Consider the following 17,377-nt stretch of genomic DNA (forward strand, 5'->3'; position numbering starts at 1 on the left):
AATTTATTTTTTATTGGTGTTCAATTTGCCAACATATAGAATAACACCCAGTGCACATCCCATCAAGTGCCCCCTCACTGCCCGTCACCCAGTCACCCCCACCCCCCGCCCACCTCCCCTTCTCACCTCCCCTAGTTCGTTTCTCAGAGTTAGGAGTCTCTCATGTTCTGTCTCCCTTTCTGGTATTTCCCACTCATTTTTTCCCCTCTCCCCTTTATTCCCTGTCATTATTTTTTATATTCCCCAAATGAATGAGACCATATAATGTTTGTCTTTCTCCAATTGACTTACTTCACTCAGCATAATACCCTCCAGTTCCATCCACGTCGAAGCAAAATGGTGGGTATTTGTCGTTTCTAATGGCTGAGGAATATTCCATTGTATACATAGACCACAGCTTCTGTATCCATTCATCTTTCGATGGACACCGAGGCTCCTTCCACAGTTTGGCTATTGTGGACATTGCTGTTATAAATATCGGGGTACAGGTGTCCCGGCATTTCATTGCATCTGTATCTTTGGGGTAAATCCCCAGCAGTGCAATTGCTGGGTCATAGGGCAGGTCTATTTTTAACCCTTTGAGGAACCTCCACACAGTTTTCCAGAGTGGCTGCCCCAGTTCACATTCCCACCAACAGTGCAAGAGGGTTCCCTTTTTTCCGCATCCTCTGCAAGATTTGTGGTTTCCTGCCTTGTTAATTTTCCCCATTCTCACTGGTGTGAGGTGGTATCTCATTGTGGTTTTGATTTGTATTTCCCTGATGGCAAGTGATGCAGAGCATTTTCTCATGTGCATGTTGGCCATGTCTATGTCTTCCTCTGTGAGATTTCTGTTCATGTCTTTTGCCCATTTCATGATTGGATTGTTTGTTTCTTTGGTGTTGAGTTTAATAAGTTCTTTATAGATCTTGGAAACTAGCCCTTTATCTGATAGGTCATTTGCAAATATCTTCTCCCATTCTGTAGGTTGTCTTTGAGTTTTGTTGACTGTATCCTTTGCTGTGCAAAAGCTTCTTATCTTGATGAAGTCCCAATAGTTCATTTTTGCTTTTGTTTCTTTTGCCTTCGTGGATATACCTTGCAAGAAGTTACTGTGGCCAAGTTCAAAAAGGGTGTTGCCTGTGTTCTCCTCTAGGATTTTGATGGAATCTTGTCTCACATTTAGATCTTTCATCCATTTTGAGTTTATCTTTGTGTCTGGTGCAAGAGAGTAGTCTAGTTTCATTCTTCTGCATGTGGAGAACAGGGCATTATCAGTTACCTAGCATGTATTGAAAGAAGAGAGTTTACTTAAGCAACAATAACAAAAACAAAACAAAACAAACAAACAAAAAAACAATGAACCAATTTTAGGTAAGTAATTTAGCTGCTCTGTATTTTTTCTTCAAAATTTACCTAAAGAAAATACCATATGGTAGATAAGTCCTTTTTACTTAGTTTACTTGGAAGGCAAATTAAGTTACAGTACAATCACTGGGTACACGGATACATGGCAGAAAAAGCCAAACAAACATCACTTCTTACTTGGACCGTGCAAATATATTTATCCCAGCCTTGTGCATGGAGCTTAGTCTTCACAGTTTGAAAAAAATGGATGTTACCTTAGCATATTTCTTGTTGTCTGTGTCATGTGTGTATCCTCATATGTAGTTCTGTCTTTTCAAACTATGGGTTGGCCCCCTTTCCCTGGACTCACCTAAAGGAGTCGTTTTGGCTATTGGGGGTGGTCACTAAGAGGATATGAGCTCCATTGACCCACCTGCCAAACCCAGGCAATCAGAGATCCCTCACCTCCTTCCTCCCTTGTCCTTGGAATATGCTTTGTACCCACTGTTCCCATAGTAGAAGCAGTTTTTAAGAAAGCAGCCTGAGAGAGAGCTCAATTGTTGTGTTGTTGAGGATATCTAGACTGTCTGTGTGACTGACCAGTTAAAGCTTCTCTATAAACTTATAGAGAATATTCTGGTGGATGGTGATGGAGATACACTCAATTTTACAGCTTCCCAAGACAACTCTTATATTTAAGTTCCTTTGGTTATTAAACCTGCCACCACCAACCAATCTGGAGTGGCCCACCTCTTTCTTTGGTCTCTGTGTATGAGGGGCAATTTTTAAATTATCGATGTACTGAGTATTTATGTACCGCCAAAGATTCATTTTGTGGAAACCCTAACTCCCAATGTGATGTATTTTGAGATGGAGCTTTAAAAAGTAATTAGGTTTAGATTAAGTCATAAGGGTGGGACCCTCATGACAGGATTGGTGGATTGATAAGAAGCACAGGAGAGCGATCTTTCTTTCTCCTTGCGCACAAACTGGGGGAAAGCCATTTGACGTCAGTGAGAAGGAAGCCTCCAGGAGCCAAGAAGAGAGCTCTCACGGGGAAACTGACGTCTTGATATTCCCAGTCTTCCCAGCCTCTAAGAAGTGTGTGGAATACATGTCTATTGTTTGAGCCACTGAGTCCGTGGTATTTTATTTTTTTCCTGGCAGCCCTAGCAGACTAATGCAGTAACCAATTAGAGCTGTAAGCATGCCAGACCAACTGCAAATTACTAAATCAGAGTTTCTGAGACCTGGATCCAATGAACTTACCCTTTAAGACAATCTCAAGGTAATATTGAGTCATAGTCATGTTTGAAAGCCACTAGCAATACTGTAGAACGTAGGCACTCAGTAATTGATCACCCATTGTTTAGAGTGAAAGAGGGCCCTTTAATATTTGAGCAAAGACAGGGATATTCTGAAAAAGACTTGGGAAAATCAGAATATAAAGTCACTTTATGTAGATAGCTTCACATTTAACTCATATTTGATTTTTTAAGAGTTATTTGGCTTAATATTGTCACTTTTTTCAAATATAGCTTCCTGGATAGAAGTAGGGGGAAATAATGTGTGTGTGTGTGTATGTGTGTGAATGCTTATTCAAAATATATATTTAATTCTGTAAAAAAAAAAAAAAAAGCCAGCTATTGCACTAAGCAGAATGGATAATAAGTTATGATCACTTTTTAACTTGTTTTTTTTTCTTTATTTCTTTCTCAAAATATTGGGAAAGTGCAAATATTTGTCACTTTTTTCCTAACTTCTTTCAAAGTTGTTTGTGTTTTCTGATAAATTTATCAAATCAGAATATTTCTAAAAATAATGATTTGATATCTATGCAGATGTTCACCAAAATAGACAAATGATAGTTTATCCACGATGGTAAAATTATCCAGTCAAAAATGGACAAAACAAAAAGAGTTCAAGTTGCCATCATAATTCTGGCAACTTGGAGCATGTACAGAAGTGTTCTTCAAGGTAGAAGGAACCAAGGAGCAGGAACACTCAGATTTTGTCACAAGATCTTGTGATCTTAGACAGGGATGTTAAAAACTGTTTGACTCAATATTATCCATTTGATTCATGTAATCAGGTAATATAGTGGTACTTTAGACTATAAAATTAGACTGTGTTTTAGATCTTTTAATCATAATAATTCATCTGGAACACATTTGCAAAATTTGCCTAAGAAATAATTCATTCACGGATACCATTTATCATTTACTTCTGAAAAATGCATAATCTGAATCAGGAAAGTCATTCTTCTCTGAAAGTGCTAAGAACCTCCTCTGCTAAAAAGTACATTCCCAGTTTTTAAAAGTTACTGTGCGGCAAACTAAGAAATTTCTTCAACTTGTTCAAGATAATTTATAAAAACCCTACAGCTAATTCCATGCTTAATGTGAGACATTCAAAACTTCCCCATTGAGATTAGGAACAAGGTAAGGATACTCCCTCTTATCAGTATTTTACTTTATTTTTTTATTGTATTTATTTTTCACCACTCTTTTTTTTTATTATTATTCTTTTTATAAGAGACAGAGAGAAAGGGCAAGAGCCTGCCCAAGCTAGAGATGAGGGCCAGAGAGAGATGGAGAGAAAGAATCCCAAGCAGGCTCCATGCCTAGCATAGAGCCCAATGCGGGGCTTGGTCTCATGACCCTGAGATCATGACTTGGGCAGAAATCCGAAGTTGGATGCTTAATGGACTGAGCCACCCAAGCACCCCTTCACCACTCTTTTAGAATGTCATACCTGAAATTTTAGCTAATGCAGTAAGCTATTTCTTAGAAAATAAAAGCTATACAGATCAGGAAAGAAGAAATAAAATGGTGTCTGTTCACAGAAGGAGATTGTTGTGTACTAGGATCCTGTTCCTACAGCAGTTTGGCAGAGCATTCTCCAGTTACCTGTGGGCCCTTGGGGGAGGCTAGAGCCAAGCACATGCACTGAGCCATCATCCTCAAGAGAACTGTGAATTTAAATGAGTTCTTAGTCATTTCTGAAAAGTCTGTGTCAACTCTGGACATACTGCCTTATTTCCATAAGCTAATTTGGCTGACAAGCTTCTTCTCATGTTGTGTCAGATGTAGCTGTGTTTATAGAAGAAGGGTTATAATGGAGTGAAATTACTGAAATTCATACTGTAAAACAGGGCTTGTACTGATGTCTTTGAGTCTCTTAAGTGAATAACATTCAAATTATATAAATACATCTATCTTTCACTTTGTGATGATTGATTTTACTGTTATATTTTTATATTCAGCAAATAGCACTTAAATGATTTCATTGTCAAACATCATCCTGGACAATAATCTCAAACTTCTACACACCAGAGGCAAGGCCCATTTGTAATGTATTTTTTTCAGAACATCCTTTTTTTTAAGATTTTATTAAAAAAAAAAAAAACATTTTACTTATTCATGAAAGACACACACAGAGAGAGAGAGAGAGAGAGAGGCAGAGACACAGGCAGAGGGAGAAGCAGCCTCCATGCAGGGAGCTCGACACGGGACTTGATCCCAGGACCCCAGGATCACACCCTGGGCTGAAGGCAGATGTGCTTAACCACTGAGCCACCCAGGTGTCCCTAGAATATCCTTATTTTTTTGCCAGTATTAGAAAATATATGTTTCTTTCATAAAATATTTTCATAAAATCTTAGCTTGTTCATTAATTCAATTCCTTCTTATATAATTATCATGTGATAAAACATTGTTCTGTTTCATAAGGATGCTTGAGGCCTTTTTGTAGGCATGAATTGGATGAATCATTTATTATCATATTATTGTAATTTCTTTTGATAGGAATGATTTTCATTTTTATTTAGCTTCAGGAAAATTTTCCTGTTCTCCTTCAATTAAAAATTCACAAATATTGAAAGTTGTGGGATCCCTTTTCCTGGTTCCTGAGGCTCTCCTCTCAAATTCATTACACATACAATCAATTTAATAAAACAAAAGTACCGCTTCAGTGTTCTATGTTCAAACTGATGGACTAATCCTCTCCACTTCTAAAATACTATTTTTAACTTGAATATACAACCTGATTTTCTCTCATTGTATCAATATATTGTCTGTGAAAGAGCTTGCTAAACTCTGTAGTTAGCAGTTATTAAAATCGGCATTACCCCTCTGAATTGCCCTCCTAACTTATCGATTGTGTGTTTGGTTGAAGCCATTGGTACCTTTCTCAAAAAGTGACATGATCTCCGGGGTACATGCGTGGCTCAGTAGATTAAGTGTCTGACATCAGCTCAGGTCATGGTCCCAGGGGCCTAGTATCTCATGATCTCTCTGGGTCCTGAGATCTCATGATCTCGGGTCTTGGACTGAGTCCTGCATCGGGCTGTGCGCTCAGCAACGAGTCTCCTTGTCCCTCTCCTTCTGCCCCCACCTTGTGCTTTCTCTCTCTCTCTCTCTCTCTCTTTCAAAAAAATAAACAGTTTTTTTTTAAATGTGGCCTGATCCAAATATTTTTAGCAAAAATAAAAAAGGTAGTTTTAAATGTTGACCTGCGTATGGAGTAACAAATATGTTTATATGCATATATGATATAAATGTAAATATATACGTACATATATGTTTATACTTATTATAATAATTATAATCTTACTATAATAAGATCATCTACATGATAACTTTTTTAATGACATAATTAATAGTCCTGGACCCTCTGGAAAATATGTTTCAGTTTTGAAATTTAAGGCTCTATTGACAAAGCTCTCTAATTTATGTGTACCTATGCATGATGAAAATGGAGATATAACAAATAACATTTTTTACATCTTTATTGAATCTAAGTACTAGTTCATTAAAACAAATACCTTCAATGTCTCCTTTGTCACTATGAAATAAAGAATGTGGCTTTTACATGAGATTTTGGGAATCCATTTCATACCTTTATTTTGCTTAGGTACTTAGATCTAGTTCTTATTGTAGTTGTTATTTCCTAATAAGAATAGTGACTTTCTTAGTCTTGATAAATGTTAAAATGACTTCTGACTATAGTCTTTGTTCAAGTACCCACGATTCTTCGATGTTTTCCATCATCCAACGTTGACAACCCTGTCAGGAAGCTATGTAAATTGTTCTGTAAAGAGGAAAATTAACCTCTTGTCAAATCATCTCGTCTGACACTTGTGAGGCACAGAACTAGTGAAATATTTAGCATGCCAGCAGAGGAACACACCTGGGCTGTGGGGTCACCCTCCTAGGCACCCCAAGGAACCCAAAGAAATGCGAATCTTAATTGCCACTAATAGAATGGTTCAGAACCTGTGCTTGTAAATAAAGGATTCAAAGAGATAGTTTTAGTCACATTTTAAGGTACTGTTAGTCTCAGAAGACTGGCTTTCTCCCAAAAGTATGTCATTTAAAAATGCACTTCTTAAAAGAGGAAAAAAAAAAAAGAGAGATATCTGTGCTGCTTCTCATTTAATATGTCATCTATACTGTTTTGTTTAAAATATGTATTACAGGAGTTATTAGAACTGCCTTACATAATATGGACAGAGAAGCCAGAGAACACTATTCGGTGGTCATTCAAGCCAAAGACATGGCTGGGCAAGTCGGAGGGCTTTCCGGATCCACCACAGTTAACATCACCCTGACTGACGTCAACGACAACCCCCCACGGTTTCCTCAGAGTATGTACTTGTTTCTTATGGTTCACATTGCACACTCTTCGTTTGTATAAGACAAAATGAGATACTTAGCGTGCAACGTCATGCTGCTGTTATCCTAAATGGGGGTATTTTATTTTTGTGCTATATGCTTTCCCTTCTATACCCCAGACTAGAGAAGTCACTCTGCTTATGGTCTCCGGAACCGGGTAGGTGATTGGCACTGTGTTTAAAAAATATATAGGTTTCAGTTGGCACTACACTTAAATATTTAAAATAGTGATATAGTGGTATGAAGTACCAGTAAGTATATCTTACATTTGCTAAGCAGTTGTGTATTACTAAAGTATACAGGGAGCTGCCCAATACACAGAACGTTCTGATGGTGACACTCTACTCTTGCAAAAAAAAAAAAAATATATATATATATATATATATATATATATATATATATATATATATAATAAATTGCACAGGTGTTCTGGGTGACTGAAATAGAAAAAAAAGTTCATGTTAAAAATGAATGCTTTCCACACATACACACACACACACACACACACACACACACACCATCCCACAGCAAGGTGCCACTCGGATGATAAGGCCAGCTCTCAGTGTAGAATATGAACCTTGTGCGTGGTGGGCACAGACTTCCAGGCAATCTGGGGGAAGAAGGTGTCAGTTCTGTGAGTTTGTAAAGAAATGGTGTTTATGACATCCTCAGAATGGGAGACAAATGCATTTCAGCATTTCTAATGTGGCCTATGCTGTGGATGACACTTGATAGACTAATCTTTAATTATTATTAAAATCCTGAAGAGGTGCTCCCCTTATGTCCTTTTGACACGTGATGTGCAAAAAGTATATAATAAAACAGACACCATGGCGTGTCGATTCAGGAATTTTTGTGAAACACCTTCCCGCACTGTATCTTCATATTTTTCTTGGTAGGCTCCAGGCCTCGCCCTAATGGAGTACTGCTGGTTCCCAAAACATAATAGCCTTGCACATTCTTAATTCAACCCAGAATTTTCCATATTCATATTTCTCTATTTAAAAGCCCTGTTATAAATTTCTCTGAAATGTGTTGCTGAATTAACAGTTAATCCTTGTTTTCTGTTCCATGGCACTTTCATGTTATATTTATTTCTATAGGGACATATGGCTTCTACAACTAAGCGTCCCTCTACGTAAGAATGATGCTAACTTGTTTTTGTAACCTTAAGTGTTCAGATCAGTGCCCAGCCCTTGACAAACAATTGCTAGATGAATGAGTGAATGGGTTGAATTTAAATACTCTGTCAAACTATCATTGTTAAATTAAGACATACAGGTTGAATTCGTAGGTAGAATCAATTTAAAATATTGGTTCTAGAGATGGAGGCGCTTGGGTGGCACAGTTGGTTGAGCATCCAACTCTTGGTTTCAGCTCAAGTCCTGATCTCAGGGCTGTGAGCTCAAGGCCCACATTGGTCTCCATGCTCAGTGCAGACTGTGCTTGAGATTCTCTCTCACTCTCCCTTGGCCCCTTCCCCCTCCCACTTCCTCTCTCTAAATTTAATAAATATTTTAAAAAGTATATTGGTTCTAGAGACAGATTCTGTGACCTGATTCATTCATTTGGCCTTTGCTCTATGAAGCAGGTAAGCTTATTATATTATAAACCACAGATAAGTTCACAATACATTAAAGCACAAAATCCAATTTTGTCATTTTACAAATTACAGAGCATTTTTATATTTATTTTATCGCTTAGTTCACACAATGGACATATACACATATACCACCCTACAGGGGCTGTTCTTATATATGATAAAGTTGCTAAAATTCAAAGATCTGTTTAATGTAATGAGCAATCATGCTAACTTCAATTGGACATAAATTTATTACAGTTTACAAATACAACTTGTCTACCTAATTTTTAAGTAGATACTACCATTGCTATTTTGAAGAGCTGTATTGATACTACCTCTCTTAACAGAATGAAACTTAAGGGATACACTGCAAAGATTCAATAAATGCTTGGTCATGATACAAATAGCATCTCTCTCTCTCTCTCTTTCTCTCTCTCTCTCCCTCCTTTTTTCCATAAACTAATTTTTAAATTTACAAGTCCATTAAAGTCAATTTTAAAAATCAACAGAAAAAAAAATAATAAAAAAAATAAAAATAAAAATCAACAGAAAAAAATGTGTTTGTAATAAATATGGAGTAATTATTCCTAATTTTATTATTTTGATTAATAACAGGTTTATTGCTGAAACATCAGTTAATACTGATTAATTATTATTAGTACTAATAAACTCTCTCACACTGTGAGATGGGCTCAGAGTTTTGAAACAGAGTCCATGCACACCCAGAATCTCCTACTCCGACTTGCTTAAGATACTATAATCTGACTCCTTGCACTAAACACAATGCTGCTTTCAGAATAGTGTCACCTTGACAAGAGTGGTTTGCAGTAAATTATTTTTTCAGTTTACATATAAACAGCATAATTTATCAAATAGCTACCTATATAACAGGAAACTGTAAATGCTTAGAGAAAAATGTGATTTGGTTATGAGGACTTGTGTTCATGAAGCACCAGGAAAGGCAGAAATCTCTACACAGCTTAACTTATGCAAAGATCATACCCAGTCATCAAATGGATCCAGTGGTTTGTTTCTCTTAAGAGGTGACATTTTTATAGATCTCGTTCTAACATCTTGCTCATTTCACCAATCGCAGAGAGCCTTTGTTCTTACACCACTACTGTGATTGACTCTAGTATACGCATCTGCACACAAATCTTTGCAAAAATATTCCTTCAAAGCATCCGCCCCTCCTTTTTTTTTTTTTTTTTTCTTCTGTTAACCTACCATGCCCTGGAAAGTGAATCAGTCTGTTATATCTTGTACTTTAAAGTTATCACTGTGTTTTAATTTGAAATAAATTCACTCTGAGTAAGTGTTTCTAGACTGGTAATTTGCTTTATGAAGACTTTACCCTCCTATGGCTTGAGTATTTACTCAAAAAACACAAGGGATACCCAGTCCTCCTTTACAGAAAAATCTTGAGGTGTAAAATTCCTCAGTATTAGTCCTGTGGAAAGGAATGTATTCCGCTTCTTAAGATTCTTGCTCTGCCCTTTTCTAGTTTTAACTATGTTACAGTTATATTGAGCTTATTGCTTAATTTGTTCTCGGGTAGGTAAAAAGTCACTGACCTCCATTATTCTGTATAAATAATATGCACATAAAAATCAATTGCGTCCATGAAAATTCATAGCAGACCTTCTGTACTCTGAATGAAAAGATCTGTATTTGGACAATTGTCTTTGAGTAAGAATAAATAACCTATTTTGGGAAAGAAAAACACTCACACATGTCAAATAATCACAATAAAATGGTAAGAACTTGATTATTTAACAAATTTGCCCCAACAACCTGAAATGACTGTAAAATTGTACATCATCCAACAGCTTTTTCTCACTTGTGACTAGAGTTGATGTAATGCGGTGAAATATTTGGAGGATACAAGGCCTAAAATTTCGATAGATGGCAGTATTTCATATAATAGTAAGAGTTGCAGGTGTTTACCTGATTTGAGTAAATCTTAAGGTTGGAGAAAAATATCACTGATGAAGATACTGATGTTATGATTTTGTTGATAACAAAATATTTTAGAGGAAAGACCATTATTTTCAATTTACCATTTATAGTTTCCTGGAAAATCTAAATGGCACGTACTATATTCAGCATTAATATTTTATTTAAAAGAGGAATAAAAAGAAACAAAACAAGAAAGCTTCTCTTTTGATCAATCGAAATGTGAAGTGTATGTTTTAATTACCAACAAGTTGACATTTCTCTAGTGTACTTAAAAAAAATTATATCTAGTTCATTTTTTTCCCTTTTGTTCCAAGTGTTTATTTAAATTCCAGTTAGTTAACATGCACTGTAATATTAGTTTTAGGTGTAGAATTCAGTGATTCATCAGTTACACTCTACACCCAGTGCTCATCCCAAGTGGACTCCTTAATGCCCATCGACCATTCAACTCATCCCTCCCCCCACCCCGCTCCCCTCCAGCAAGCCTCTGTTTGTTCTCTAGAGTCAAAAGTCTTGTTTTACAGTTTGCCTCTCTCTTTATTTTTCCATCCGTTTTGTGTCTTGAATTACACATAGGAGTGAAATCGTATGGTATTTGTCTTTTTTTCTGACTTATTTTGCTTAGCATGATGCTCTCTAGCTCCATCCACGTCATTGCAAATGGCAAGATTTCCTTCTTTTGTATGGCTGAGTAATATTCCAGAGTGTGTGTGTGTGTGTGTGTGTGTGTTCACCACTCATTTATGCATTCATTAGGCCATCGTTTGATAGACATTTGGGTCTTTCCATAGTTTGGCTGTTGTTGATAATGCTGCTATAAACATTAGGGTGCCTGTGTCCCTTCAAATCTGTATTTTTGCATCCTGCGGGTAAATACCTAGTAATTCAATTGCTGGATCATAGGGCAGCTCTATTTTTAACTTTATGGAACCTCCATATTATTTTCCAGAGGGGCTGCACCAGTTTGAATTCCCACCAAGCATGTTAAGAGGCTTCTCCTTTTTCTGCATCCTCGCCAACATCTGTTTTTCCCTCTGGCCCTAATTTTAGCTAAAAATATGAGAGGTGTGAGGTGATATCATTTGAGTCTGGTTACAGGTATATATTTTGAAATTTGCTGAAGGTTTTTCTAAATGTCAGTATGCATTTCTTTGAGATCGTGCCCCTATGCATTTTAGAAGAACGTACATTCTTCAGCTTCATACTTAGCTGAAATAATAAATTAGTTCAAATTTATTGATGTGCCATTCAACTTTCTACATCCATACAGATTTTTTTTCATCTATTGAGAGATGTTGTGCTATTGTATCCCACTATTTCACTAGATTTTTCTATTTTTCCCTTTATTTTCTTTTGGTTTTGAGTATTTTAGATATAGTTTGAAAACATATCACTGGATGCACAAGATATCATCCTTTAAGGCAAGATTGAAGGCAAGATATCTTCCTCTTATATTGAAAATGTTTCATTGTAGAACATCTCTCTTTGACAATCACCTACAACTTAAATTCCATTTTATCTATAACTATATCCGATTTTTATAATTTTGATTAATGATTAGATGGTAGGATATTTTACATCATTTTACTTTCAAAGTTATTTTTTTAAAGTTTCATATGACCCCCTAAACTAAGTTTCTGCTTTTGTTTTGTTTTATTATTTTTATTGTTTTATTATTTTTAAAGGATTTTTTCCATCAAGTAATAGTAACCTAGCACATTACTATTTCAATAGTTCTTTTTTTTTTAATTTTTATTTATTTATGATAGTCACAGAGAGAGAGAGAGAGAGAGAGGCAGAGACACAGGCAGAGGGAGAAGCAGGCTCCATGCACTGGGAGCCCGACGTGGGATTCGACCCCGGATCTCCAGGATCGCGCCGTTGGCCAAAGGCAGGCGCTAAACCGCTGCGCCACCCAGGGATCCCCTGTTTTGTTTTATTTTAACCTTGTTTCACAATATCTGTTATTTTTATTTACTTACAATTAATTTAATTACTGATATATTTCAAGTGTACCATCTTGTTCTTTTTTTTTTAAGAATTGTTCCCTTTTTTCTTCTTTTACATTCTTTTAATTGGTAATGTATTTCACAGCCTTCATTTTCTCATTCATTAACATTTTATTTTACTTATACTTTTCTTACTATTTGCTCTACATATTACAGTTTATTTTATTCCAACTTAAATTATAATATTATCATTTGAAACAAACGGAACAGCTTTAAATCTATTTAACCCCATTGCATAGAATTAAATGATAATTTTTAAGTCAATAATTATCCTTTTTGGTGGTATTTCTTCTTCCCTGGGTTGCTGTGTTTCCAAAGGAAATTCTAAATTTTCCTTAAAATCCCTTTCTGCTGGTCCTTTTAGTACTGGTCTACCATCAATTAACTCATTCCTTTTTTTTTTTTTTTTTTAACATATTTTTTCTTACTTTTTTAGAGTATTCCCACTGAGAGTAGAACTCTAATTTGAAGGATTTTTCTTGTTTTAGTAATGAATGATGCAATTTAACTGTCTCCTGACCACCATCTTATCTGTTGAAAATCAACTGTCTTATTATTGCTTTACTGTAGATTAGTTTATTCTACTTTAATTGATCTTTCTTACTTAAAATATTTTTTGTATTAAATATTCAAAAGGTTAACTATGGTGCATTTAAGAGGCACTTACTTTTTTAAAAAATCTGTTTTCAGTTGTAAAGAATTTTTTAAGCTATCTTTTGTTAGTTCTAGAAAATTTTGGTCAGTATTTATTCAAATATTTATTTTCTTTTGTTTCATCATTTATTGTGCAAAAGCATGCATGTTAGGTTTTTTAGCTATGTACCATAAATCTATTGTTCTTTTTTTTCTGTGTTTAATTATTTTTTATCTCTCTTTTTTTTTAACTTGTATATTTTATATTGAGCTACATTCTAGTACAATAATCTTTTCCACTGTGTTTATTCTCTAATAACTGGTCTATTAAACCTATAAATGAACACTTCACCACTGAAATACTTCAGTTATATAATTCTTTCTTGATTTATTAAATATACATTATTTATATCTGCTAAAATCTCTTTTAGTCCATGTGCTCTTAAACATTTATCATGATCATTTCAAAACCCCTTTGTAATAACTACTGTCAATATCATATCTGAGTATTTTTATTGATTTTGTTTCCTTTTTGTTTTTAGTAATTTTCCAGTTTAAAGCATGCTTTGGAATTATTGATTGAAAATTATGTATAAATACTTACAAAAGTCCCTGACTATGTCATCTTCCTCCAAAGAGAGTTATTTTTTGTAGATACATAGAATTTTGCTTACCTAGGTTAGTTAGATTCTCTTAGAATTGCTTTGTGTCAACTTCCCCTTACTCCTGGAAAGAAGCTCTTACTCCTAAACACAATCTTTTCCCTAGTGTCAACTGAAATATTTACCAGTTCTAATTCCTAGTGTCTACTGGCTGCTGAAATTTCTATTAGCAATTTTGTCATCCGGCTTTGCCTTGTGTTGGTTTCTTGGAGTCTCCACATTGCATGCGTGTGTGTATATCTGCAATTATCACAGGAATATTGCTTCACATTTTGGCACTATTTCTTGACATTTCTTCTTTTTAAGACTTTGTTTTTATTTGAGCTACTGTGCCAGCCCTGAACCCCAGCCTCTGTCTCCACAAACTAATTGCTGCTTGGATTCTTTCCCCTAGCACCACAGATGAAAAAAATGCCCTGAGTCATTGTCAATATAAAAATCCACTTCCTTTCTCTCAAGGATCATATCTCATCTGAGCCTTTTTACATTCAATACACTCCAATGACTTGAAAGAGTCTTTGTATGTATATTTGATAGCTGTATTCTATGGGAGAATTAGTCATCTACACATCACCATCTTGATTGGAAAGAACCAACCCACTGAAGTTTAGATCGAAAGAACATGGATGATAAATGAATAGTATGTCAATTTGATATGCAGTATGGTTAAATTGAAAGTACAAATTCAAAAGATAGCTGGAATTCTCAAATTAACTGTAATACCTGCAAGTTATCAGTCTATCATATTTTTTCATCCTACTTTGTTGAGATAAAGTGTGTTTATTTAATGTTATGAGATTTAGTATATAAAATAAGAGTAACAGAAAATTATTATATATCTATCCCATTAAACAGGATATGAATACCTTTAGGATATATTCTTTCATACAAGTTAATAGCTATAAGTAAATAAGGCTGTGACACTCTTCTAATTTTAAAGTTGAGTATCTTGAAATATTTAAGATTGTCTATTTAGTAACTTACCCGTTATAAAATGTCAATCATTTTATGATTTGTTTTTAATCTATTTGGCTGTAGGCTATGGCAAAGTTATAGATTGATTGCTTTTCTTTTGCTTACCTGCTTTGTATGGATTTGCATGCTTATGATAATAAGCATAGAGTTCTTAGAAATTATGTGATTGTTACTAATTAATCTTCACAAATCATTTTTTTAATTCCTCACAAAATATTGGAAAAAAGTAGGAATGTTCTTCAATTAAAATTCACAAGTTTACAGTTTCTCAGCTTTTTATGAGTCATATTTATGAATAAAAGTGAGAGAACGCCAAAGAAAAGTGGCCGACTTTACTAGTACTTTGGAAAAAAATTCTTACAGGATAATCAGCTTTGTAGTCATGCATATTGACACATGGTAACAGCAAATGTGTTAGCATAAGCAATTTTCTTTTAATGCTTTTTATTTTTTTAGGTTAAGCAATTTTAAAGATACTATTCCAGAGTACAGTGGAATTCTACTATAGGACAGTTGTCCTTTTAAATGTGTGGCATTGCAATGTCCATTCAGATGGCTATAGTATTAGTCATACTTTATTTATATAGTAAAAATATTTCAGCCAGAGCTTTACATAATTATTAATGATCAATATTTAATACAAGTTTTTAGATGCATATATCCCAGATTCCTTGTACTTTTTTTTTTTTAATTTGAGAGTAGCGTTTCCAATGTAAACTGCAACTGCTGCATAAAGCAATTTAAAGTAGAGATTTAGAAACTTTCTGGTTAATCTTATCTATAATGTCAGACATCCTGGATAAGTCAGATATCACACCCTAACCACTTACGTGTCAATCAGTCTTTCCCCAGAATCATCTACAAATAAATACTTATCTAATATAAATAGTCATTTCCTGAATAAATACTATTAAAGTAAGAAAAATATTAATTAGTTCAAATAAATATAAGTATCAAATTGATTACAACTTTTGTAGGCTGAGACCCAGGGTTAATTTTAAGGAATGATTTACCTACCTATCTTAAGGAATGACTGATCTGGCAAAGTTACTGAAGCAAAGAAACAAGGTCTTTTAAAAAGCAATTAGAATCAATATTATCCTGGGGGGGGGGAAAGTGTATAGCAAGGGGCTAGATTCAATAAACCAAATGCCCCTTTGTCATTCCGACCAAGTCTTCCTTTCTTAAATGTGCTTTATCTAATCATTAGCATTTCATGATACAGTCTAAGAAATTATGTGAAAGAATCACATATGGCATATGAAATTATAGTGTATTCAGAAACAGAAATATGAAATAATGATATCTGTATCTCTCTGCCACATAAAATTACATAGTCTTAAAACCAAAGTGGATAATTACAGCACCATTTAAAGATGTGTTTGAAACTGGCTAATGAGGTAGAGTACAACTTACAAATTACTCATGTATATTAAACCTAAGAAAGACAAAAAAAACCTAAGAAAGTAAAAAAAAAAAAAAGTGCTTTTATTTTAGGTACCAAATAACTTGGTACCTAAACTTCTTAAATACATACTGTATCACCTCAAATCTCAACAAGTCCAATCTTCATATCCAGGCATTTAAATCATAATTATTTCAATATTTTTAACTTTTCCAAATAAGAGAAAATTCTACCTAGAAATAATTCCAGTCATCAAAATGCTATAGATCCTGTAGTAGACATTTGATATAACAAATTTTTCATTTAGGGAAAAAAAACTGGGGCACCTGCATGGCTCAGTGATTGAGCACCTATCTTTGGCTCAGGTCATAATCCCAGGGTCCTGGGATCGAGTTCTGCCCTCCTCAGGGAACCCGCTTCTCCCTCTGCCTGTGTTTCTGCCTCTCTCTCTGTGTCTCTCATGAATAAATAAATTAAAATCTTTAAAAAAAATTTCTCTCCACACACTTTCTAATGTTTTCCATGAAAGTTTTCTAAGACCAGAAATTTAGGTGCACAAATTACCAACATTTTACTTTGACAGTAATTAGCTTCTAATGAGAAAAATAAACTTCCATGTAAAGGATGAGGGTAGACAAATTGTGGTGAACCTCAATGCTCATTTCTGCATGTTAGAAAAAGTTTGGCTCAGTACATATGACTTAGCACTAGGGTATAAACTGACAACGTCTACCAAACTTCAGAGTCTCCTTCTTTTTAACACAGTCACCTCTGAAGCTGGTGAGCTTTCACTTCTGCATGTATATCAAGGTGCTCTCTGTCCTCCTGATGCTGAAACAATAGAGAACATTACGGAAGTCAAGTTTCCCTTCTCTTGGAGATCTGTTGTAGACCTCTGAACAGCCTAAGTGTCATACTCTAGAATAATGAGGGTTTAGGGAATTACATATACTCTGCTACTGATATAATTGTATGTTTCCCCCAACAGACTTTATATTTTTGCATGTGATTTAGTGGTGTCGTGCCACTTGCACAAGTGGAAAATTGGCAAGCTGATGTTGTGGAAGTCCAGAGGGAATGTAAGGCAGATTGTAGGCTCCAGAAGCTGGCAACTTAACTTGTTATCCCTAGAAAAGGGAGGGAGTGTACAA

The 17,377-nt window shown here is 35.0% G+C and overlaps 1 protein-coding gene across 8 annotated transcripts in view; it reads left to right on the forward strand.

The window, feature by feature from the left end:
- Nucleotides 1-17,377, forward strand: part of CDH18 (cadherin 18) — a 943,171-nt gene that overhangs the window by 817,461 nt on the left and 108,333 nt on the right. For 7 of the 8 annotated variants that reach the window (XM_072825037.1, XM_072825038.1, XM_072825031.1 and 4 more), the window contains one exon: nt 6,806-6,973. The exons of the other annotated variant lie outside the window; for it this stretch is intronic. In XM_072825037.1, the coding sequence (XP_072681138.1) occupies nt 6,806-6,973 (168 nt within the window). The remainder of the gene's footprint in view (nt 1-6,805; nt 6,974-17,377) is intronic. 8 annotated transcript variants of the gene reach the window in all.

The sequence above is a fragment of the Canis lupus genome, chromosome 4, assembly GCF_048164855.1.
Source record: "Canis lupus baileyi chromosome 4, mCanLup2.hap1, whole genome shotgun sequence".
Lineage (NCBI taxonomy): Eukaryota > Metazoa > Chordata > Mammalia > Carnivora > Canidae > Canis > Canis lupus.